We start from the raw sequence: 23520 nt of genomic DNA, 5'->3' as shown, positions 1-23520 counted from the left end.
GATTTGAAAGCCAGAACAGGTTTAGACAGGGATAAATGGAATTGGCCGAAATGAAAGAAGGGAACCAAAATGCAGAGAAAATAAAGCAGGAGATGGGAAACAGGAGAGGGGTGTCCGCTGAAAATCCCAGAGGTTAATGCTGAAGGCGAAGTGAATATTGTTGTAGGAAGCAGGGTCCAGCTGGTGGAGAGGCCCTGGGAGTCCGGCAGAGTGTTTCTCCTGTGAGGACGGGCGGCACCATCCAGGCCAGGCAGTGAGGGCGGGCTGCTGGGCATGTCTACTGAGGGCTCCAGGCAAGTTCAGCAAGGGGCAGCAGGAATGTGGGAAGCGGGGGTGGGGAACAAGGGCTCTAGAAGCAAAAAGTATGAAGCAACTCAGCTGGGCGGATGTAGCCAGCACCCACCTCAGGGCTGGGGTTCAGTTGCAGGACCAAGGAGGAAAAAGACAGTGTGTCCAGCCTGGGCAGTGATCAGCAGCATAGGGAGTAGAGACTGGGGTGAGAATAATAACATAGTAATAATAATAATGTTGGCAGCAGCCACTGTTCCCTGAGCACCTCCTGTGTGCCATGTACTGTGCTAAATGCTTTGCACGAATTAGCTCATTGCAATCTTTGAACCACCCTGTGAAGCCGAATGTGGTGGTATCACCGATTTGTAGTTTTTCGTGGCTTGCCTGAGAGCACATGGCTAGTGAATGGTGAACTCTGCTTTGAACCCTCTGACTCCAGAGCCCCACTCGGCCACTGGTTTTAAGCCCCATCAGGGCCCAAGATCAGAGCTTAGCACCCACACATAGGCTGGCCAGATCCCAAGTGGTTGAGCCCAGGGACTCAGGACCCAGAGGACAAAAGGCTGCTTTCTGGGGAGCTCGATTTGGAGGTTTGGAGGGCGTTGCACGACCAGGCAGACATCCTCTTTCCAGCTGCTCAGAGAGAAAGGAAGTAGAGAGGAGTCCTAGTAAGCAGGAAGAAAACACCAGGAACGTTAAGACTGGGTTAACTATACAGGAGAGGAGGGTGAAGGGAAAGTAAATTTCCCTGTGCAATTGGGAAGGTAGTGGCTGGTTTTGATAACCCCTAAGGAACGAGAGGGGAGGACCAAGATGGGAAATGTGCTACGTTTCTGATGTGGGAAGGGAGTTCATGTTTATCGTCTCTAAAAATGATTGAACAGGGGCACCTGGGTGGCTCAGTCCTTTAAGCGGCCGATTCTTGGTTTTGGCCCCGGTCGTGATCTCAGGGTTCCGAGACTGAGCCCCACCGCAGGCTCCGCGCTCACTGCTGAGTCTGCTTGAGATTCCCTCTCTCCCTCTGCTCTCCCCCTACTCGTTCTCTTTCTCTCTCTCAGATAAATAAATACTTTTTAAAAAGGATTGAATGAAGAAAAGAGGGTTTCCTTCCTCCTTTTGCCCTTCCATGTTAACTTTGGGGTCTCCAAACCAGCACATCCCAGGAGTTGAAATTTTGGGGCCAGAAAAGCCAGTTCCAGGGAAGGGTCTGCTGGGGGGACGCGGTGAGACTACGGAATGATATAAATGAGGAACGATGGGGCAAGGTCAGTGTCATTCACAGAGCTGGGGAGAGACCTGGGAAGTCATGGAGTGCGGGCCCCTTCAGTTTAGAGAGGGAGAAATGAGTGAGGCCTGGGATGCTTCGGGGACTCAGGTATAAAATCTGAGAGTTAGAAAAGGTCACCTTGGCCTGCTCCCCAAGGTCATACAGCTAATTAGTGTAATAGAACGTGCCTCTCGTTCTACGGCCCATGCCCGTCCACAAACCTCACATGCACGCATTTATCAAGTTCACGGAAAGGCCATGCGCTATGCTGTTTGTGCAATAGCAAGCCTGTTAGCAAGAAATTATCTTCCCAGCAGTCCTCTGGGACCCTTCCAGAAATGCAGTGTTGATCGTATGAAACAATCTTACTGAATAGACAAACTTTCAGAGGACAAAGTTATGTATCCTGGGCCGGCCAGCCTGCTGTGGGGGACTCGCTGGTTTGTAGCTGGGGCAGCCAAATGCCAGGAGGAGGTGACTAGGGATTCCCCTGACAGAAATGATCTCCTTGTCCTCCTTCTGAGGGACTCAGTCTCTCAGAAATAAAGTGCCTATGTGTACGTCATTCCCTACCTCATACTTCTTCCCTTTTCTTTTTAGTTCTTTACTGAGAAGTAACCAAGGGCAATTTTAGTACAGAAGCAGCCGCTCGGGCATCTGTCGGTCTGAATATACACCCGGAGGACAGCCCCCTCTCGGAATCTAGGTTTTCTCTGGTCTCTGAGGCTGCCAGGGGTTTTACTTTTTGACCCATGTTTCTTTCACCACAGCTGGTCACAGGTGGCTGTACCGGGCCCCCTGGCTTCACGGTGGTCCTCGCAGGAGAGGCCAGGTTTAGAGGTACCAGGGGTGTCCTTGGCCTTGTCCAGGCTCCTCTATAGCAGGGAGTCACCGGGGTGGGTCCAGAGTGTTCAAAGAGGCCTCCTCAACAGCTAGGCGGAAGAGCGTCACCTGAAGTGGCATGTGTCACCTTCTCTTTGAGCGCCCCATCAACCTGGCTGGGTATGAATGTATTCATGGGCCTTTGGGGGACCACAGGATGTAGAGGAGGGGCAGAGAAAACTGTGGGTAAGGGATTGGAAGGAGATCTTTATAGGTCTCTCCATTACAGAACAGAAACTTCTCTTCAGTGATTAAAAATGGACTGAAATCTAGGTCTCCAGAAACACTGATAAATGTTTGTCCCTCACTCGGGGACCCATGATTTCCTCTTGTTTCACACTCCGTCCTCATGGCCACACTTCCCAGAGTTAGGCGCTGAGCCTCACAGTTCCTGTCTTTCCCACCAGCCTGATAAAGTAAGTTCTGTGATTCTAAAAAATGCTCATTTTTCACAGTTTACCTTCTATATGGCTGGTAATGCTAGCTTTCCATTGAGGAGCTAAAGTTTTCCTTTAAATAAATGTATTGAAGTAAAAGTAAAACGTGGAGGAGGTGCAGAAATTGCGCAGCTGTAGCAAAATTCTTGAGGGTGGCATTGAAAATGTCAGTTGGTCGGAGAAACACTGCCCTGGAGTGTGGCTTCCCCCCTGCGTTTCCTCCCTAGCCTCTCCCCCAGCGGGAGGACTGACAGAGCCTCTGCCACGCGGCCCCTTCCTGCTCCTTTGATGCCCGATGAGTGGCACAGTGTTCGCTGCCACCTCTCTTTCAGTTGTGGACTTAACTTGAAGGAAAAAAGGGAACCCTGTGAAAATTCGTTTCCAGTCCCATGGTTCTCTCCTGATTCCTGACCAATGTCAGTGTGTATATTTATAGCGCTTATACCATCGGTGACAGCATCTCCTCTACATTTCAGCCACACCAGGTCCCCTGTTGCCTTCCAAACACCCCTGGCCCTTTCTGCCTCCTACCTCTACTCAGGTTGTTTCCTCCAGCAGGAAGAGCCTTGCTGGAGCCTTTCTGCCTCTCCAAGCGTGCTCGTCTTCCAGGCTTCTAGAAAGTCTCCTCCAAGGGTTGCAGCAAGCATGGCTAGTTGCCTCTTTTGCGCTACCATGACATGTTGCTTCCATCTCCGTTGCTTGTCCTGGGAAGCTGAGACCAGCAGTAGATGAGGAGTGGGAACCTTGGTCTCTAGATCCAACTCCGTGTCTGGCTAGCCTTGGGACTCTAGTTAGGTTGCTTCCTGGTCTCTCTTTTCTCAGGTAGAAGATGCACAGGGAAGGCAGCAGTAGTAGTCTTTCAGGCACCGCTATTTATGTCTTCTGGAAGTACTACTGCTATTTCTAGAATGTTCTTTTCTCCAGTCAGACTGTAAAATCCTGGGTAAAAGATCCCCAAATCTCACCACCTCTTAGTAATGCCAAATAATCAGTTACCCAATAAAGTGTCTGAATAAAATAATGTTCATTTGAGACAACAAAGATCTAGAGTTCTCAACTCTTCCACTTTTTTGATAGCAGACATATACATACATTTCATGTGTGCCCCTAATTGTTTTTAGCTATTAAAACTTTCAACCTTTTTTTCATCCTGATATAAATAAATGCACCTTTAGAATTTGGATCAGAACAGAGTTGGTATTTTGAATCTGACCAGCAGGGGGCAAACTTCACCCAGGAATTGCCTTATAAAATCACTATACCTTCAACCCACCCAGGCTTGGTAGTCTACCTGGCCTTCGGTTTTCATCTTTCTGCTGGGCATCTTGTTGATGATACCAGCAGAAGCTAAATACGATCTAATATGACCTAAAACCCCAAAATGCCAACACTTGAGTGCTGAGGACTTCCTACTCGTCTTTAAAAGGAGGGAGAAGACACGTACTGAACTCTGAACTCATGAATGGAAGAGCTAAGAGCCAAGGCAAAGGAAGAACATGGGAGCTGCAACTTGCCAAGCGAAATTCCATGGCAGATACCTGACTTTCAGTTGGTATGATAGGTGTGAGGACATCTTAGAGCAGATGACCCAGTCCATGGCCTGCTACTGTCTAGACCTGGTAGCTGAGCTTACAGTGGCAACATCTCCTTTGCTCAGATTCAGATTTTCACATAAAGGCTCTTTTTGTGGGTCACACAATGTATAAAATAGAGCCTTGGTGTTTGATGTGCTAGTGCGCTGTCACACGATCTGGGACACATTACCTCCTTTCTCTCATGCCTCGGTAAAATTGACCTCAAGTGAGGTTCGGAGGCACTTGGGAGATTTTTACTGGACATTTAAAAATGATGCTGGCAGAAAAACCTCAAAAGAAAGTGGTATTTTGATTTCTTTTCCTCCAGAGGAATGATATATTTTGGCAACGTCAGGTAGCTTTGGCTCCTGTTTGACTGGTAGCTCATTCTTGCTCTTTCCCTTGCCAAGTGCTTCTAACTTTGGCCCCCTGGCTGCGGAGTTTCCTCTTTTTGTCACAGGACCCCTGTGAGCCACATATCGTAGCTCTAGCTTTTTTCTCCCATGTAACAAGTTGCACTTCAACCATGTGTCCAGACCCTTCACATCTGGATCAGAGGCCGTGGCCCGTGGGGGCTGGACAAGCAGAGGGCCTTCCCTTGGGACAGTCGGGCCGCTCTCAGGGACATGCCTGGCCCTTTGCTCTATTTTAAGCCTGTTCTGTCTTGCAGCAAGAAGGTGAGTCTAGGGTCCAATATGTGCTGTGGATATTAAGAGACTTCAAGGACACTTCCCCCCATTTATCCCAGTTATGTCCCCTGCTAAAATAGGTTAACGGTGTCTAATTAACCACCGAACATTGTCATGCTGCATAAAGATAGCATCCGGGCTGTTCTCTGAGCCGTGGTACTTTATCTCCATTTAGATCTCTGCAGTATTCCATTAAACTCGAGAGAAACATTTTAACTGAGATGATGTCTACATTAGAGCTGCCTTTCACCCTTCAGCTCATAACCCGTGGAAACGGCAGCTGAGGCCTTGTGTCTGATCCGGCGGGGAGGACACAGGAGACAGACTTCTCGGGTGGAAGGGTCTGCACATCACAGCATTTCTTCCCCCACCGAGTGCTAGAATGACCCCAGGAATCCGGGCTTCAGTTGTGTTCCCATGTGGCTGCCATCACAGGATGTACCTGTGCCACCATGCTGGTCCCCGGCTGACCAACTCACGCCCATCGAATGGCAGTGCAGTCTCTGAAAGCCAAGAGAAGGGAGTTGTGTTTGAGCAGAAGAACTTAGAAAAGGAGTGTGTAGAGGAAGAAGTGACTTCGCTACATGCCATCTCTTTTGCCACATGCGAGCGGTCATGTTGTAAATAAAACATATAATAAATGCCACAGAACAATTAAATGAACATTAATGTTTTTTCAGGCCTGACAAAGTACAGTACTACTGTAGTGGAAAGGGCATCCTCGTCATGGAAAATAGTAATTGGATTTGAAGCAGAGGCTATGGAATGAGCATCTCCCATCATGTAGAGCTACCTGTGTGCTTCTGGGATGTAGGGATTGAGAGCAGGCGTTGATGGCAGATGGGCTGGAGTTTGTATTCAGTCCCTATGGCTTTCTTGCTGGGTGACCTTAGGTAACCTACTCTACTTCTCTGAGCCTGTCTCCTCGTTTGTAAAACGGAGCAAATCAGAAAAGATAATGTGATAATGAAGTAAAATAATGTACAATAGTATATATCAATAAAATATATATGGCATTATATATGGGTTGCCTGGGTGGCTCAGTTGGTTAAGCCTCTGCCTTCGGCTCAGGTCATGATCCCAGGGTCTTGGGATTGAGCCCTGCATCAGGCTCCCTGCTCAGTGGGGAGCCTGTCTCTCCCTCTGCTGCTCTGCCTGCTTGTGCCCTCTCACGCTCTCTGTCGAATAAATAAATAAAATCTTAAAAAATATATACATATATAGTATAATATAAAAGTAATGTATGTAAAGAAAATAATATAATAACAGTGCTAGGTACCCACCAATCTCAATAAATGTTAACTGCTGATGGCATCAGTCATCAGCCTTCCTGCGACAGGCTTGTGGGGCAGGACCTGGGAATGGGCCTCCCCCTGAGGAACAAAGATGGCGATGGGAAGCCAAGGGGAGGAAACGTAGCATGGGTTAGAGAGAAGCAGGGTGAAAACCAGGAGTGACCAGTTGCGGGTTGGGCTGAACAAGGCTTTACATGAAAGTAGGGATAGCTAGACAACGCCCGTGCCAAGTCACCCACCGGGTCTGTGTGTCACTGGCTCGCAAGCAAGAAGCCCGCGTGTCCTTACCCCTGTTACCCTAGCCCCACAAGGTGGGAGGTGAAGGGGAACATTCCTGTCACTGTCCGGAGCTAAAGCTTCATTCTGCAAAATGGCCAAAGCAATCAGCAAGTGATGGAGTAGCTCTTAAAAAGAAACCTGGCATTTAATTAACTTTTCCAAGTGCTGGTTCAGCAACCTCTATGTTTTACATTTTGAATATTGAACAAGCATCTCTAATCGGATCTACACTGCTCCTGGGCCTGCCTGCCTGAAGAGCACCTGCTTTGGCTAGGAACAGTGTGGAATCTTGTCTGGATTTCGGGGAAGCCGACTCAGGATTACGCAGGAATGGAGGCTGCAGTCTGTGAAGCTTTTTCTTCCCTCCCCTCAACCTTTAGGTCAAGTGAGAGTTCATTAACACTTTGGTTAGAAGGAAGGGGGCATCTCAGCAGGATAGGGCAGGAGGGTTTCCATTTTCCTGCCTAGTACCCGTAGTTCAGCTTACTATCTGTGGTGAGGTGTAGGGCATTGACTCTCATGTGTGACTGGGTCCCATTTCTAGAGATTACTGCCTCAGAGGGCCTGGGGTGAGGCGCAGCACAGAGACACTGAAAAGAAACCCAAAAAAACAAAAACAAAAAACCCTCAGTGATTCTTTTGCACACCGCTGGTTAAGAACTATTGGTTTAAAGGATTCTCTGTAGCTTTCAGTTCTCTGTACGTTCTATTGCCTTCCGTAAGTGTGGCAAGTCAGGAATGGGCCGTCTGCCCAGTAAATCCAAACAGATGTCTGGGTGCCCTGGGGACATCTGAAAATGGCGGGTAACTCCTTTTGAAAAGGCTGGGGGCAGTGTGTTTGGAATCCCGGGTGGAAGTCGGGAGATGGGGCTTCCGGCTACAGCCTCGGTACTCACCAGCTGGGTGATTTGGATGAAGCACACTTGGCCGTGCCCCATGGCCCTTTCTGTCACATAGTGTCTCTGAAATCGGTGTTGCCTCTTTTCCACAGCGGGGCTGAGCACGTGGCAGTTGGCAGACAGGAAGGGGAAGAAACCTGAAGAATGATCCAGCTGCCTAAGGTGGTGTCCCCCATGTTACAGTTGTCAGGTTCCCAGCCCCCCCCGCCAGGAGCCACTTCTGAAGATGAAGGCACGTGGCCAGGGGGTGTAGTAAGAGACCAGAAGCCCAGGGCAGAGCTGACTGCAGCCCTGTAGACAGCCTGCCCTGGGCCTGGACCAGGTCACATGGTTTCCTCAGATGTATGTCTGTCAGGAAAATGAGCCAGACCCACAGTTTTCTACTTCACATCCCCAGTCTGTGGGAGGCAGGACTTCAGTCCAGATCCTTCTTTAGTTACCCATCCTCTTGAGCTCTGATAGACCGCTGCATTTTGTTTTTATTTTGTTTTTAACCTGTCACCAACAATTTAAAAATATACTCTATGTCTGTATTTAAAACTGGGGGAAGGAGTTTGTGTAATACTTACCCTTACTATTTGCAGGACATTCTCTTTCCTATTCTACTTTATGCTTTTGAAAAACAAAAAGAGGGGCACCTGGGTGGCTCAGTCGGGGTTAAGCATCCGACTGGTGATTTTGGCTCAGGTTGTGGTCTCGGGGTCATGGGATTGAGCGCCATGTTGGGCTCCCCACTCAGTGAGGCGCCTGCTTGAGCTTCTCTCTCAGCCTCACCCTCTGCCCCTCCCCCTCACTCTCTCTGTCAAGAATAAATAATTAAAGGAAAAGATAAGAAAGGCTGGAGGCGATCCACTAAATTGATTCCATGACTCACCATGGGGCATGACCTATAGTTTGAAAATCACTGTGCTCGATTCTATGTCCTTGGGAGACCTGAAGTACTTTTGGGGACCAGGCAGGTCCAGTATGTCTGTGAAGCAGGATTTTATTTCAGAATAACACCTTCAGTTACGTTACTGAGGTGCCCACACAGACTGTTAGTTCCATGTTCACATTCCTCTAAAGACACACACTCTGCCAGTTCTAAACACACTTCCCACTCAGCCTTCCATTCGCTTCTCTTGCTTTTAGGTCGCCATAAAGCTACACGAAATACTTCACTTGCCTCTTAACTTCCACTGTAAGAGAGCCAGCAGTGCAGAGTGAAGGATAAGGGGCTTCTACGCGCCCCCCAGTGTCGGGCAGGGCCGGGAGCTCAGGCTCATCACAGCCACACTCCACTTCCCCAGAGTTTTCCATGTGGGAATGCAGGTCCAGTTTGCAGGCTTTGTGTTTGAAGAATCCAGAAGTCTGGGTTTTTGTAGAGCATCTCCCAATTTGGGCAACAGATTCGTGTTAAAACCAAAACAAAAATAAACAACAGTGTGGTCGAGCAACAAAGGGCAGGCTTGCTAGATAAGGCCAGAAAACGCTCAGCTTTGTCAAAGGCAGGGTGTTCCGGGGCCAGTTCTCCAGGCCTTTGCCCGAGTTCCCACTGGACTGCCTGTCCATCTCCCAAGTAGAAGGCTTGCCCAGAATCTGCTATTTCTGGCAGAGAGAGTGCGAGAAAATGGGGGAGAACGGGAGAGCAGGCCGCCTGAGAGCATCCCCGCCTTCTGACCTTGAGGGCCCCATTTTGATCTTGCTCCTTGTCATGGGGTGAGATGAAATTTGGGAGGGTCTTTGGGCTCCTCCTGGAGCAAGAGAGAGGAGATCGTGAGCTCCGCAGCAATTATGCTGAATGTGAAACTCATCCCCGCTCTGGATGTTGAGTGGATAAATGGCCATTAATCAGCCTTCCCCTGAAGATTCGCATTACCTTTAGACGGAATCGCCACTACTTTGGCCATGGCCCATTGCTTAGGAAGGAACGATGCACTAACAACTACTAAGGGCGATCAGAGATGCTTTGTCTCTTATGTACAAAGTGCAGGTGCCTTAATCACCTTGTTCTTCTCGGACCCTATATTCATCTGAGCCCTCCTGCCATTGGTGACATGTTACCAAGGCATTTGGATGGTGAGTTGGTAGAGTTCAACTTCACCGGGACAATTAGAGGCAGTGGTCCTGGGGAGCAGACGTGAGCTGAAAGCAGAACCTCTGTCCTTCCACACTGATAGAGGTGGCTTTGGCGGCTGTTAGGTTTCTTGACTTAGAGCAGTATCGGAAAGGAGGATCATCCAGCAGTACCCCGGTGGCGATGCCTTGGGCACCCCGTTGCAGTTTACCTGTGATGCCCCCTTCTGCCTTCTCTGTCCCATTTGTTCTCCTCCCCTGACTTGCTTCGTCTCTTTACTGTCCTATGAGGAGTCAGAACTGCAGCCTGGGAGCCCCCCTCAGAGTTGTTTCATCCTGTTCGTCAGCTTTAGCTACCCATGCTCTTCTCCCTCCCAACGGAGGCCAAAATTCTCCCCCATCCCCTTCCTTAACAGTGCAGTTGGTGTGGTCTAAATTTCACGGACACCAGTCCTTTTAAACTTGGCTTTAATTTCAGATTATACTCAGAGAGGGGGAGGCGTTGTTTGCATTTTGCAGGAATTGCTGGTTGGTTCCAGTGTCACTTGCAGGAGAGGCTCTGTCAAATGCCTTCCATGCACTCCGACTCCTGACACTGCCAGCACCCTCTGCCCATGCTCATCGTGGTGACTGACTTCGGATTTGAAAGAAGTGATTAAAAAACCAACCAACCGGGACGCCTGGGTGGCTCAGTTGGTTAAGCAGCTGCCTTCGGCTCGGGTCATGATCCCAGCGTCCTGGGATCGAGTCCCACATCGGGCTCCTTGCTCCGCAGGGAGCCTGCTTCTCCCTCTGACTCTGCCTTCCACTCTGTCTGCCTGTGCTCGCTCTCACTCTCTCTTACAAATAAATAAATAAAATCTTTAAAAAAAAAAAAAAAACCAACCAACCAACCAACCAACCAACCAAATCTACTGGGGAAATTTTCAGACATACAGAAAAGTAATCAACATGTACCCAACACCTAACTTTAATTATTGTCAACATTTGGCCAGTCTCATTTAGAAGACTTTAGATCTGTGTTTCTCAGAGGGTCAGTAGCGACCACCTTACATTAGGATTACCTAGGGATTTGTTTAAAATGCATTTCCCCGGGGGGAACCTGGGTGGCCTGGTTGTTAAATATCTGCCTTCGGCTGAGGACATGATCCTGGGGTGCTGGGATCGAGCCCCACATCGGGCTCCCTGCTTGGCAGGAATCCTGCTGCTCCCTCTCCCACTGCCCCTTCTTGTGTTCCCTCTCTCACTGTTTTTCTCTCTGTCAAATAAATAAATAAAATCTTAAAAAAAAAAAATGTATTCCTGGACTCCTTTTTCCCTAGACCAGTTGATCCAGAAAGCTCTCTCCTCCAGGTCCAGTGATCTGCATGTCTACCAAGCTTCTCAGATAGTTCTTAGGCACATTGAAGTTTGAGAATCACAGCCTTAGATAAATGTCTGTATATCTTTAGGCTTCCTGTTCTCATTACCTGCCCATCATCCTTCACGGGGTCTTCTGGTGCTTCAAGTGGAGGCTCTGGAAAGACCCAGAGCTTACGGCTTGAACTGGCTGGTCAGTTCTTCTCTTTTTACTACTGCGAAACTGCCCATGCTGACAACTAAAGCTCCAAGGGAAGACCCAAGGCCTCAGTCCTAAGAAAGTGCTCTATAAACTGGCCCATTGATTGTTGAAAGGAGGGCACCATATCATCAATATCCATTTGAGTTCTGAACTTCCCAATCTATACTTAAACTCGACAGTTTAAGTTGGAGTTACAGTGAAATAAGGCTATAAGTAGGCATTATGATATCTGTAATTCTCCCATGCTGGTTATGGGCCTTGGTCTAGAAAGAGAAGTCCAGGTCAGTAAAGCGCTCGGAGTAGGCTGATTTGCCCTTGCTTTTGAAACCCCCTTTCCAGCGTACCCCGCCAATGCATGAGACTAGTAGGTTCTCATGAACCTCGTTTTTCTTTTTTTCAGGTCAGGAAGGAGGGCTTCTGAAGAAATAGAAGAGTATGTTTCCAGCATTCTTTTGCATCCTTTGGTAACCTTTGCTAGCAGTGCAGTCTTGGTGGTCATTATCTACGCAGCCTTTGTTGGACTCAGCATTAGAAAATAGAATGAATCTGGCTTTCATCTGGGCCTTTAGTGATGCACACTGGATCCAGGGTTCAGTTAATGCTGTTTCCTTAGCTGAAGGTCTAGACCCTGGCATTAATGTCCATGTCCTTCTCTGGGGTTTTTAGAACCGTATGTCCAGGTATCAGAGTGCTGACCCATGTATTTTTCTGTGTTGATTCCGATGGGGAGAAACAATGCAAGGCTTCTGAACCTAGCCTTCTCCTAAGACTTGTAACAGAAAGGAAAGGAGAAGGTTTCTAGGTGAAGACAGACTGTAAAGGCAAGACCACTGAATTTCACGCCTGCCCCCCCCAGGGGTGAGAGAAGCATTCATACCATATTCTATGGAATAGTGCTCCGCCCGGCTTGTACAACCGTATTGGCAGACCCAGTTGCCTAATTAGGTTTGACCAAGTTGATAGAGGAAAGTGGGTCCAGAGACCTCATCTAGGAAAAACGACAGACACAGTAATAATTGGAGTGGTTTCTTTCTGCATGTGAAATTCATTTTCTTTCCTTTCCTTCTTTTTGGGGGCAGTCACCGCCTCAGACAGCAGAGCTTGGTTGGATCAGATGACGGAGGAGGTAAGTTGTGTTGGGAGGAAATCAAAAAGGCTTTCGGAGAGTTTCCACAGCCCCCAGAGCCTTTCCTGGGCCGCAGCTAAGGCCCTGTTGGCTGCACCCTTCCTGGGAGGCAGTGGCCCCATCCCTTCTCGTCTCTGTGCCTTGCTGAGCACCGCTTCTGCCTGGAGGACCTCACCCCCATGGCTTTCCACCAGCCCTGCATGTCCCTCTCTTACTCCGATGTTTCTTCCCTGTGTTCCCAAGGCTTCCTGCGCCAACCTCCAAGATGATAACAGCAGCACTAGCTAATACCTATTAGGTGTTTATTATCTACTAGGCACTTGATGTACTGTCCTACCAGCTTCTAAATGTTAAAGCACTTAATCATCACAACAGCCCGTGAGATGGTACTGCTGTCCCCATTCTACAGTTGAGGAAACTGAAGCACAGAGAGGTGAAGTCAGGTTTTTTCAGTTCACCATGAACTCTGTGCTCCAATGTGGGTAGTTTCTACCGCTGTGTAAATACTCTTTTCTTCTACAAAGTCTAATCTGCTGCTAAAACCGCTCAGCGGATTTGCTCTTTTTCAGCTCTAGAAGCTCTGTGTCTTAGTTCCGTGTCTTCCATTCAGTTCCTTGTTTTGATCACGTTTTGCTTCATTCTTGATGGCAGCCTTTATAGTCACTGTTATTAAAGTCCTGTTCTGCTAATTCTACCGTCTCTCTCTTTCCTGTGTCTCTACCAACTGACTTTTTCTTCTGGTTGCAAGTTCTGTTTTTTTCCTGCTGCTTCACATGATTAGTAGTTTTTGACTGGATGCTGGTCATTTTGAGTATTAGTTCCTATGTTGAGTGTCTGGATCTTGTCTTTCTTTAAAGACCCGTATATCTGTTTTAATAGGCAGTTAATGTATTTGTTGGTCAACTTGATCATTTTGAGAATTGTTTTTAAGCTTTATTAGGGCAGATCAAGAGTTAACCCTAAACACTAAGATACTCAGGTGTCCCTGCCTGGTGGTTCAGCCAGGACTCTCCGCTCTGCTTGAGGGGAGCTGAGCCTCTTCCAGTCCTTTATAAGCTATGGGGATGGCTCACCTCACACCTTCTTGGTAGTAATTCTTTGCCCAGCCGTGTGGAGTTTGACCCTATACACACACAGCTTCGAATGCAGTCCATCTAGGGGCGCCTGGGCGACTCAGTCAGTTAAGCGCCCAACAATTGATTTCCGTTCAAGTCATCATCTCAGGGTCATGAGATCAAGCCCCGCGTTGGGCTCTGCACTGGGCATGGAGCCTGCTTGAAATTATCTCTCCCTCTGCACCTCACCTGCATATACATTAAAAAAAAAAAGGGATGTAATCGATCTGGATTTTTGTACCCTTCCGCCACATGGTGCCTCTGCTTCTCAAATTCCAGCCACCTTAGCCTGCCTACATCCTGACCTCTGCTTCCTCAACCCAGTGAGATCGCCATGCTTCCCTAGGGTTTCCCCCTCCTTGGGCCAGAGTCCAGGAAGTATACATTAAGCAGAAAGCCAGGGCTGACGATAAGTCTCACTGCATATCCCTTCACTCAGGGATCCCCGTCCTGTGCTACCTGTTGTCCACTGCCTGCACACAGCTGTTCCTTCCGTTATTTCCAGTTTCCTAATTGTTCCTGGCAGGAGTCCAGTGCCGGTTACTACTTCGTGGCTGGAGGTGGCACCCCCAAAGCTTTCAGTAACTAACCTTACCATGGGACCACAAAGTGAAGGGCAGCATTCAATCTAGAAGCTTAGATTATGACCTGAATGTTAGCTGCCCCACAGGCCCTGGGGCGTGTGCAACATCCGAACTACACTGGCATGCTGATGAACCACAGACGCCCAGCCACCAGCAATCAGAATCTGGGGCCCAGAGGTCTGTACTAATCTCAGTACTACTTCTTGGATGAACATTCTGCCCACCCGAGCTTGTCAAGCCTTTAGTGGCTCTAAAGTCAGGATTGAGGACGGGAAAGGACAGGAATCGTGAAAAGGTACTTCTGCCTTGTGTCAAAGGGGTTTTCGGGTTGAAAGGTAGTCACCGGAAGTCAGGAATTGAGCATCCACTCAGAGATTTACTAAGAGCTCACGAGCCTGACTTCATCACTCTTCAGCATTTGTTCCTGTGTTGCCTAGACTCTTGCTGATAAGCTCATTCCTTTATACCGGCTCTTCCTCCTTAGCTCAACTCACTAAACTCCTTGTAGCCGCCAAACCCGCCCACCCACTAAGAATTCCCAGCAACCCTGTGAGATCAGGAGATCAGGTGCCCCGCACCCCTGTTGCCCAGGTCTCCAGGAGGCCCCGGGCCAGTGCTGACCTGCGGTGGCTCAGTGATTACTGGTGCTGCCTACACTTTCGATCCGCCCATCCTCACAGGCTGTTGCTTCAGCCACTGATCGCGGGGGACGATGGGCTAACCATCCAGAAGGGTGTGCCAAAGGGCTCAAGGAGGCAGGGGCCCTGCTGGACATTGACAGAGCTGCTGGTGCGGGGCAATGATGCCGCTGCCCACTCTGAGATACTCATTACATTCAGGGTCTCCAGAAGGTTCTCTCAGCTGGTACCTTCTTCAGGCCTTTCCCTACCCTACCTTAAACCTCTTTCTTACTCCCTTCAGCAGAGTGAAATCCTCCTATTTCCACTATTTTCAACATGTGAAAATGCTACATTTCAAGGAGTAACTGTTTCGTTTAATTTTTTTAAAGATTTTTTTAAAAAAGATTTTATTTATTTATTTGACAGACAGAGATCACAAGTAGGCAGAGGAAATAGGCAGAGAGAGAGGAAGAAGCAGGCTTCCCGCTGAGCAGAGAGCCCGATGTGGGGCTCAATCCCAGGGCCCTGGGATCATGACCCGAGCTGAAGGCAGAAGCTTTAACCCACTGAGCCACCCAGGCATCTCTCAAGGAGTAACTGTTAAATGTTCCACCAAAACCTTCCAAGTGCCGGAGTATACACACATTCTAGATGTGTCTCAGCATAAGCTAGTGCCGCCTGCTGTGGTGGCAACTCTGCTAGCCATTTTATGTAAGCCCCTCACTGGTCGTGTTACAGCATCGAAGCTTTGAGATCATTACACAAAAGAGCAGGACTCCGGGGAACTCTGGTCTTTTTACCCACCAGAGACCACTCTGCCTCCTACCACATGTTGTTACCACTCATCATCAGACTCGCTTAGTTCTCAAAACTATGGAAAAGTTTTTAAAAATCAACTTTATTGAGGCCTAACTTACATACAATAAACCGAATCCATTTAAAGCATAGCATTTGAGTTTTGACAGATGTATATGCCCGGGAAACCGCCGCCACAGTCACCATATAGAACATTTCCATCACCCTGTGACCCAGATTTCTCATGCCCCTCTCCAGTCCGTCCTTCCCCTGTCCCTGTCTCCCGGCAACTACTGTTTGTTGTCACTATGCAGTGGTTTGCATTTTCTGGAACTTTCATGTAAGTTGAAACGTATGTACGTATGCTTTTGTGTCTGGCCTTTTTTCACTCATTGTAATGACTGAGTTTATCTAGGTTTTTGTCTATGCCATTAGCCTGTTCCATCTATTTATGAGTAATATTCTGGTGTATGGACATCCCACATTTTGGTGATGTATTCACCTGGTGTTCATTCATTTATTTGGATTGTTCATTATCCCCATTTTAACAAGAAAAATAACCTTGCCGAAGGTCACACAGTAAGTGACAACACTTGGAAGGCATCTCTGCTCACCACCTCACCACCGATGCCACCCAGTGCAGCACTGGGATTTGAACACAGATCTTGCCCCCGGAGTCCTTGCTCGTGGCCTTGGGGCTATAGCAAATGGTATTACTCTCAGCTATGCTGGCATCTCCTTCCACAGGTGTCTCATGTTAATGTCAGCTCTCACGTTTGTAGCACAGAGTACCTAGCATGATTGATGGGATGCTTAATACAATTCCATTAAGGAAGGAGAGAAGAAAGATACCTATTTTCAGAGAACACCACCTAGTATTTTTTTCCCCTTCATAAACTTGAAGTGTGAAATTAGTGATTTGGCCTTTATTTTGGCTCTGGAGGTTTGACGCATAAAACCCTTCGTCAGAGTGCACTTGATTTTACCTTCTAGGAGGGATGCCTCTTCCCCGGCATAAATCTGTTTTCCGTGCAGTTATGCCTGAGTCCTTTAATGGAAAAATCAGTTCATATGTTACACTTCACACCCGACTTCGTCCATTTCACTATACGTGAATGTTTAGAATCCATTATGCGGTAGGAATCATATGTTACATATAACTAGTTTCTAGAATTATCTTTGCTCAGAGAATTACTTGGTTGGCTATAGCGAAGGCTTCTCCTTTGAACTTGGAATAACCAGTGGGTGTGGACGCTCCGTGAATGATTGCTCAGAATCATCCATGGAGTCTCATTCAGCAATGGTATTAAGCAGATCTTTGGGCGCCTTTGAGGGAACCTACTGGTGCGTAATAAAGTCACACCCAGGTTCTTCGAGGTTGTCAGTGCGAAGAGCGCTGTCCACTGGGAACGGGCTGCTAGTTTCCCTATACTTGGTAGGGCTGGCTGGGCAAGCAGTCCCAAAAGAGAATGTATCTGGGGGAATAGAAATGAGAAGCCAAGGACTAGGGCCTTCTTCAGACAGGTGGTCTCTTCTACCCCCTGCCTTCTAGTTAATTTTACTGCGGAAAGCTAGCAGGTGTTGGGCAGCGCCCCCTGTGGCCACAACTGCTCCAGATGCTGGAGATGGTGGCAAGTAAAACAGCCCTGGCCCTCCCAGAGACTCTGATGTAGTGAGAAATAACCCCCTCTTCTCCCTCCCGGTCTTCTGTAGGGAACTTTCAGTAACCCTGTCTCTCAGATCTGTTTCTAAGCATCCAGCCTCCTAGTCTTCACTCGTGGTACAAACTCTCCTTTGGTGGGGAGGATGCCCAGGGAGAGAAGAGAAGCACTTCCTCCCCGCCATACATGCCTCAGGCTTCCAAGGAGAGAGAACAGAAAAGTAGAAGAAGGAAAAGGCTTTTAGGATAAGGTGTGTGACATTTAGAGGTGGTTTCAGAGTCTGTTGGTTAACTAGAAGGTACTTCGTGGGACCCTTTGCGAGGCCATGGCGTCCACAAGCTCGTACACCTCGAGGGGCCAGGCAGATACCACACACACAGGAAACAGCAGAAGTGTGAGGCAGTAAAGAACAGCTGGGCCTGTGGTAAACCTAGAGAGGAGATGGCGCCGCCTGAAATTTTTCACATTCATATTTCAAAAAATGGCTGCATTTTTAAAAATCTGCTCATAAGCAGCATAAAATGCATCTGCCAGTTGGATGAGGCCAGTGGGAAGCGACCTGCAAGTGCTCCATGAGGCTTTGTAGGGCTGTGCTCTGCAGGAACGCAACATTGCTGGGGAGACAGAACATGGAGACGGAAAGCATGGAGTTAAGGGGCGAAGACACAGTATACCGGGTGGCAGAGGCAGCTGGAGGCGGTAGGCCAGGCAGCCTTTGACCAGGTGAAGAAGAAAGCGAAGGGCCTTGTGGGTGAGACCTGGCAGGCGGAGAGACTCCATGCGGAGAATGAACAGGGAATTTCGGTAACCACAAGAGAAGCAGGTTCTGCAGAGGAAAGCCCTGGTTCTGGTCCATTCTCAGCTACAGGAAGTAAACGTCCCACATAAACTGCCTTTCATGAAGTCTAGAGATGGCCAGTCATCTAATTTGCTGATTCTCAGGGGAATCGCCCATAGCTTGAGTTGACACGAGCTTCAGGAAGTTGGGAGTCATAACTGGAACAGCTGAGAAGGATGGACAGCCAGATCCCCCAGAAGACTGCAGGGTTCCAAAACTGTTGGACAGCCACACTCATCTTTCCTTCTTAGACGACCATCCTTTGGTGGCACAGTTATCCATCCCTGTTCCTGGAATCAAGTTTCTGATGGGCACTAAGGTCTTCAGACTTCTTTGTCATGGAAGGTTGTATGGTGTTAGAAGAAAGAGCATCAGATCTGGGATGGGATGGGGTTGAATGCAGCCTCTACAAGTGACTTTGGGCAAGTCATTTCCCTTCATTGGTTCATTTCACGACCATTTATTGAACACCTACTATGTGATGCTTAGGGCTGGGTGTTGGGGATATGATGTGGAAGAAACCATTCTTAGTCTTTGCCCTCATACTGCTTCCAGCCTAGTGGGGGAACTGGGGACTAAACAAATGGTCACACAACGAAAAAAAGGAAGGACAAGGAGTGATTGAGCCCACTGAAGGTGGGGCATGGGTGCTCTGAGAGAGAATGGCGTGGAGACCCGACTTGGATCGGGTGATGAGGGAAGGCTGCTCTGCAGCAGTGGTTTTTATACCTCAGCCTGAAGGGGGGGGGGTGAAGCTGCCCTGAGAGGGGGATATGAGTTGGGGGGCCGGGGAGGGGGCCCGGAAGAGGAGACAGCACATGCAAAATCTTGTCAGCTCTCCAACTCCAGGAGTGTTTCCAGTCCTGTGTGGCCTCTTCCAGCTCTAAAGTCCAGCTCTCAGAAAGTGAACTCTGGGTAGAACGCAAAGCTTTGAGATGAGGTTTGAGAAGCACACAAATGGGAGAGGAGCACTTCCCTGTCTTTAAGAAAGATGAATAGTATTCAGGTTGAAGCAACTTCTGGAAACACAGTTAGATACGGACTTGCCTTTCAAATAGTTCATCTGAGAGTGAAAGTCAAGTTAGGAAAGAACCTGTGAGTCCCAAAGATGTCTTTCAAAAGTAGAAAGTCTCTGAGAACAGGAGCTTTAAAAAAAAAAAAAAAAAAAAAAGGATTGGCTCTTTCTTGCATTTAACCGTTGCATTTTGGTGTGCCACAGGACCATGGGTGCAATGCTCACCATCTCTTCCCAGCCGCTCTCTGCCCCTCTTGGGCATCCCATTCCCACCAGAGAGGGCTGTGCTCTTTGAAACTCGGGCCCAGTTTTGACAGAATCGAATACCTCAAAGCCTTAGGAATAATAAATCCTTATGGCCAGCCAAAAAGTGTTTAATTCCTAAAGGACCAAGCTGAGTTGAGCCACTTCTAGCCAGGGGCAATTGGGGACTTAATTCTGTAAGTGTAGCAATCTGGATGATCTGAGAGCTCTGAGTTTAAGGGTAATTGCTCAATTTTCTATCCATGTCAACAGGGAAAATAGGTAAAAGTGGCTGAAAACAGCCAAACAATGAGGCTGGATGAGATGCGAGATGCTGGACTGTCAGTGGAATTAGAAAAATACCATCTGTAGAGGGCTGTCGCTCCCTTGCCTCTGTCTTCCCCTCTCCCTGGGCATCACCAGCTCTGGGCTTTCTAACTTTCTTTTGGGCTCTTTTTCACTCCGTGCTTAATCTTCCCACCATGCCCTCCCTCCCTTATCCTGCGAACTGTGAAGTCACTCTGAGCCTACACAGCTTTAATGGGGAGAAAGAGAAAGTGGAGAGAATTCTTTAAGTACAGATAAATTGGAACCCTGACATCTCAGTTCCTTTCTCTCGCTTCATAAGAATGTTCCATTAAGTCCGCGTTCTGCGTATGGGACTTGACTTCTTAGATTGTCCCCAAACCTAGTTTTCCTTTGCTTCCCTAATCTTTTTAAACTATTCTAACCAGCACTAATTTTTTGATGAAATAATGTTCCTTAAAATCAGTTTGTTTTGGGGCACTGGGTGGCTCAGCAAGTTAAGCGTCTGATCACAGCTCAGGTCTTGATCTCAGGGTCGTGAGTTCAGGCCCCGCATTGGGCTCCACACTAGGGATGGAGCCTACTTAAAAAAAAAAAAAAATTTTTTTTTTTTCCTAGGTTCAGAGTCACTAGGAGTGGATTCTAAGGTCTTTCTAAACCTATGCCTTCCCACCCTCCCCCAACACATACACGAGCGGGAGCCGTTACATATCCAGCCCAGAAGAGGCGTGGGACGGGGTGGGACTTGCTGGTGCAGGGGTTAGCTGTCCCATCGGTTGTATCTGTGCTTTGTTCTGCTTACAAGATACTGGGTGACAGATTGGAGAAAGAAGTCGTTCTTGTAGGAAACGGTATTGACAGTTAATGTTTGTGTTCAGTGTGAGCCAGGCCCCTGCACCGCGTCACCTGCAGTAACCCTCCCAGCAGTTCTTGGAGGAGACACTGTGATTATCACCCCTGTGCACAAGAGGAAATCGAAGCCTTGTGAAGGGAAGTCACTCACAGAAGTCACATGGCTAAGAGGCAGGGATGTCCTGGTGAATGTCCAACAACCGGCTCTCCAGGGGAAGCGAGTCTCATTGGTCATGTTTGCCAGTGGTCTCGGGCTCCACCAGGACATCACTGATCCCGGAAGAGATCTTCCCGGCTCATCACAGAGCCGGGATGAGATGGCCTGGAGCTCAGCAGCGTATCAGATTTCTGCCACACAGGCACAATAGAGGTAAAGAATTGCAGGAGCATGGGTAAAGTAAAGTATAAAATTCAGGAAGTGCTCAGTTTCAACAGTTGATTGCCTGTGTTTTGAATACAATGTCTCTAGCTCGAAGAGTACATAACTTAGTCATTGATGATGCTTATGTTTAACGATCCGCATGCCATATTCCTAAACATCAAGCTGGTCGCTCTTATAAGGCAGCACAGCTGGAATTTAGATGTCCCTGTGACTCCCGAGCACTCTGCTTTCACAGCCCTCCTCCTTGTAAAAGTACCGGCGGGGGTTTTCAACCCTGCTTATTGAGGAAGCTGGACCCCCCTCCTTTTTCTAGCCCCCCCACCCCGTGGCATTTTCCCTCCCACCCCAGTTCTCAGACCAGCCCTGTCCTGGGCTCTGCCGGCCCTCTCACTGTCACGTCTCACCTGCTGGCATCCCCCAGCTGACAGGCAAAAGCCAATGTGACCAGGCCCGTGACGGGAGGCAGAATCCTCAGGTTTGACCGTTCCCCTCTCTCTCGTTATGCTTCGCTTTCTAGCAAAGCCGTGAAGGTGTCTGGTGCCTCTGCTGAGTCTTCCGGAGAGGAGAGCCTACCTCAGGGCACGAGGAGGGAGTGTCACTGGGCTGACGCAGGGAGCACTGTGAGGCTGGACAGTTTGGGAAGTTGGTGAGAACCAAGGCCCCACAGGCATCCAGCTGGGCCTGAAGGGCGGTGCTGGTAGCTCTCCCACGGCCTGCCCCTCTGAGGCGCAGCCCAGGAGAAGGATTGACACCACAGGCATGCCTAGGACATGGAAGAGCCCCCGCGGGGGGTGGGGGTGGTGGGGAAGGGGGTTGAACTGGGTCTCGGTGTGAGCTGGAGTCGTCATGGAGCCACAGGTGGAATCTGTGCATGTTAATTATACTGGCATGAAAGCATTTTTATTACAGTGACTAAACAAGAGATTTGGCGTGCTCAAGCCGTAGGCCATAACTATGGCTGGAATATTTGGGAAGACACTGCTGTGAGCAGATGTGACAGAAGGGGTGGTTTTTAAATTTTTTTTTAATACATCATGAGATATATTCTAATGGGCATAAGAGAAAAAGGAGCATTAATAGATATAGACTCTCAAGGTCACAGGGCTGACTTCTCTATTCTCCAGTATGGATGTGGCCAGTGCTGGTCCCCAGAGTTAGGGAGACACCAAGGAAGGACTTGCCAGAAGTTTCTTTAATGCAGCCACAGCTGTTATTTACTTAGTTTTTTGCAGGAGGTGATTCAAGGTCCCATGATCCTACTGTAGGCAAAGTATATGCCATGAAAGAATAGATATGTAAGAGTCGATAGGAAGGAGAGATACTTAGAATTATTTAACTCACCAAATATGGGAGAGACTGGCTTGGCTGCATTCTTCTGGCCTTCCCAAAAGGCAGAATGTCAGGAGGGCTTTTGAGAGCTGAGTTGGGCTTTGAGCAGATTTTAGTTCTGCTTTGTCAGCTCAGTCCTGTTCTACTTTACTCCCCTGCCCTGCCCCAGTCCAGCTGCATGGCATGGCCCAACATCTTGACAACATCTTGACCAGATCTGTTGCTCTCTTGGCAGAGCCGGGACTCAGTGCTTTACCCTACTAGTGGTGCCTTGAAATCTCTGGTCATGCCAGACTTGCCAAACGTATCATCACGAACCTTTCTGGGTTCCATTTGCTTTGTTCATGTGCACAGCTTACTTGTGTGTCCCCATCTGAAGAGGCAGAATGGGGAATGCAAACGAAAGCCAGGTGCCGTGGGTGCACACCTGTTTTAAATGAGGCAGGTTGTAGTCCCACCCCTTCAGGAACACACAGACACACAGACACAGACACACGCACACACACACACAGACTGCTCCGTCAGCATTCTGTCATGCTATCGTCAGCTTGGAGGGATGTGATTAACAATAAATCATCCAACATTAAGCACTGACCAAAGTAAAAGAGACCTAAATCTCCCTGAAATCATTCTAGAGATCAGGGTATTTATTCTGTAACTCCCTGGGTTCCATCCTGGATGAATCCAGAAGACAGGCTCATGATAGGGCAGAGCTAATCCCATTTAGTTTCACAAGACCAGTGGAGGAGTGTTCCAGCGTTCGGGGAGAGGCCCGGGTACATCCCACAGGTGCGAAGGGAGTGGGCGAGTGAGGAATCGGGGGCCCTGCACGCAGCAGACAGGCCCGCTTTGGTGAGAACCACTTCCCCCAGGGAGCTGGTAGATGACTTGGGGTTTTATCTGCCTAGAAAGAAATAGGGGCTCCGTTTTCTAGGATGCCTCTTTGAAAAGAGGGAGACTACACATCGGCACTCTCTTCTCTGCGTGTAAGAAGTCAGTGTCGTGGAGTTGTTCCAAATAGTGTCTATAAGCAAACACCCAGCCCGTTGTGCCCTGGGATAGCGGGAGACTCTTCTCCCAAGTGGGTGGCCCAGGTTTGAAGTCTGACAGCCAGGTGTGTCACTGAGGTGAAATAGGAAGGGACAGCCTGTGCTTGGAGGTTGGACTCGGTGCCCCTCTTAGCCATCACTTGGAGAAGTCTTTTCCTTCTGACACATCACACAGGGAAATTCGTTTCTAAAGAAGGGTTAGGTCTAGTGGAAGTCGAGGGGCGAGGTAACGGGGACTGTCTTACCCTAGCAAGAGAAGAACTTGATGTGGCCACATGGTAGATCTTCCTCTTCAGCGTTAGGGTCTCCCAGTTTTCCAAAAGTTCACAGATGTGGAGTCCGTGTGTGCATGAGTGTGTATGTGCGTGTGTTCTCG

The 23520-nt window shown here is 48.6% G+C and overlaps 1 protein-coding gene across 1 annotated transcript in view; it reads left to right on the top strand.

The window, feature by feature from the left end:
* IFT43 (intraflagellar transport 43) overlaps positions 1–23520 on the top strand; it is a 120288-nt gene that overhangs the window by 45696 nt on the left and 51072 nt on the right. Inside the window, exons 4-5 of the mRNA XM_045072055.1 lie at positions 11630–11662; positions 12309–12355. Of these exons, the coding sequence (XP_044927990.1) occupies positions 11630–11662; positions 12309–12355 (80 nt within the window). The remainder of the gene's footprint in view (positions 1–11629; positions 11663–12308; positions 12356–23520) is intronic.

The sequence above is a fragment of the Mustela putorius genome, unplaced genomic scaffold (assembly GCF_011764305.1).
Source record: "Mustela putorius furo isolate JIRA1106 unplaced genomic scaffold, ASM1176430v1.1 tig00000129_pilon_pilon_pilon, whole genome shotgun sequence".
NCBI classification, from domain to species: domain Eukaryota; kingdom Metazoa; phylum Chordata; class Mammalia; order Carnivora; family Mustelidae; genus Mustela; species Mustela putorius.
This window is presented reverse-complemented; position numbering and strand designations above follow the sequence as displayed.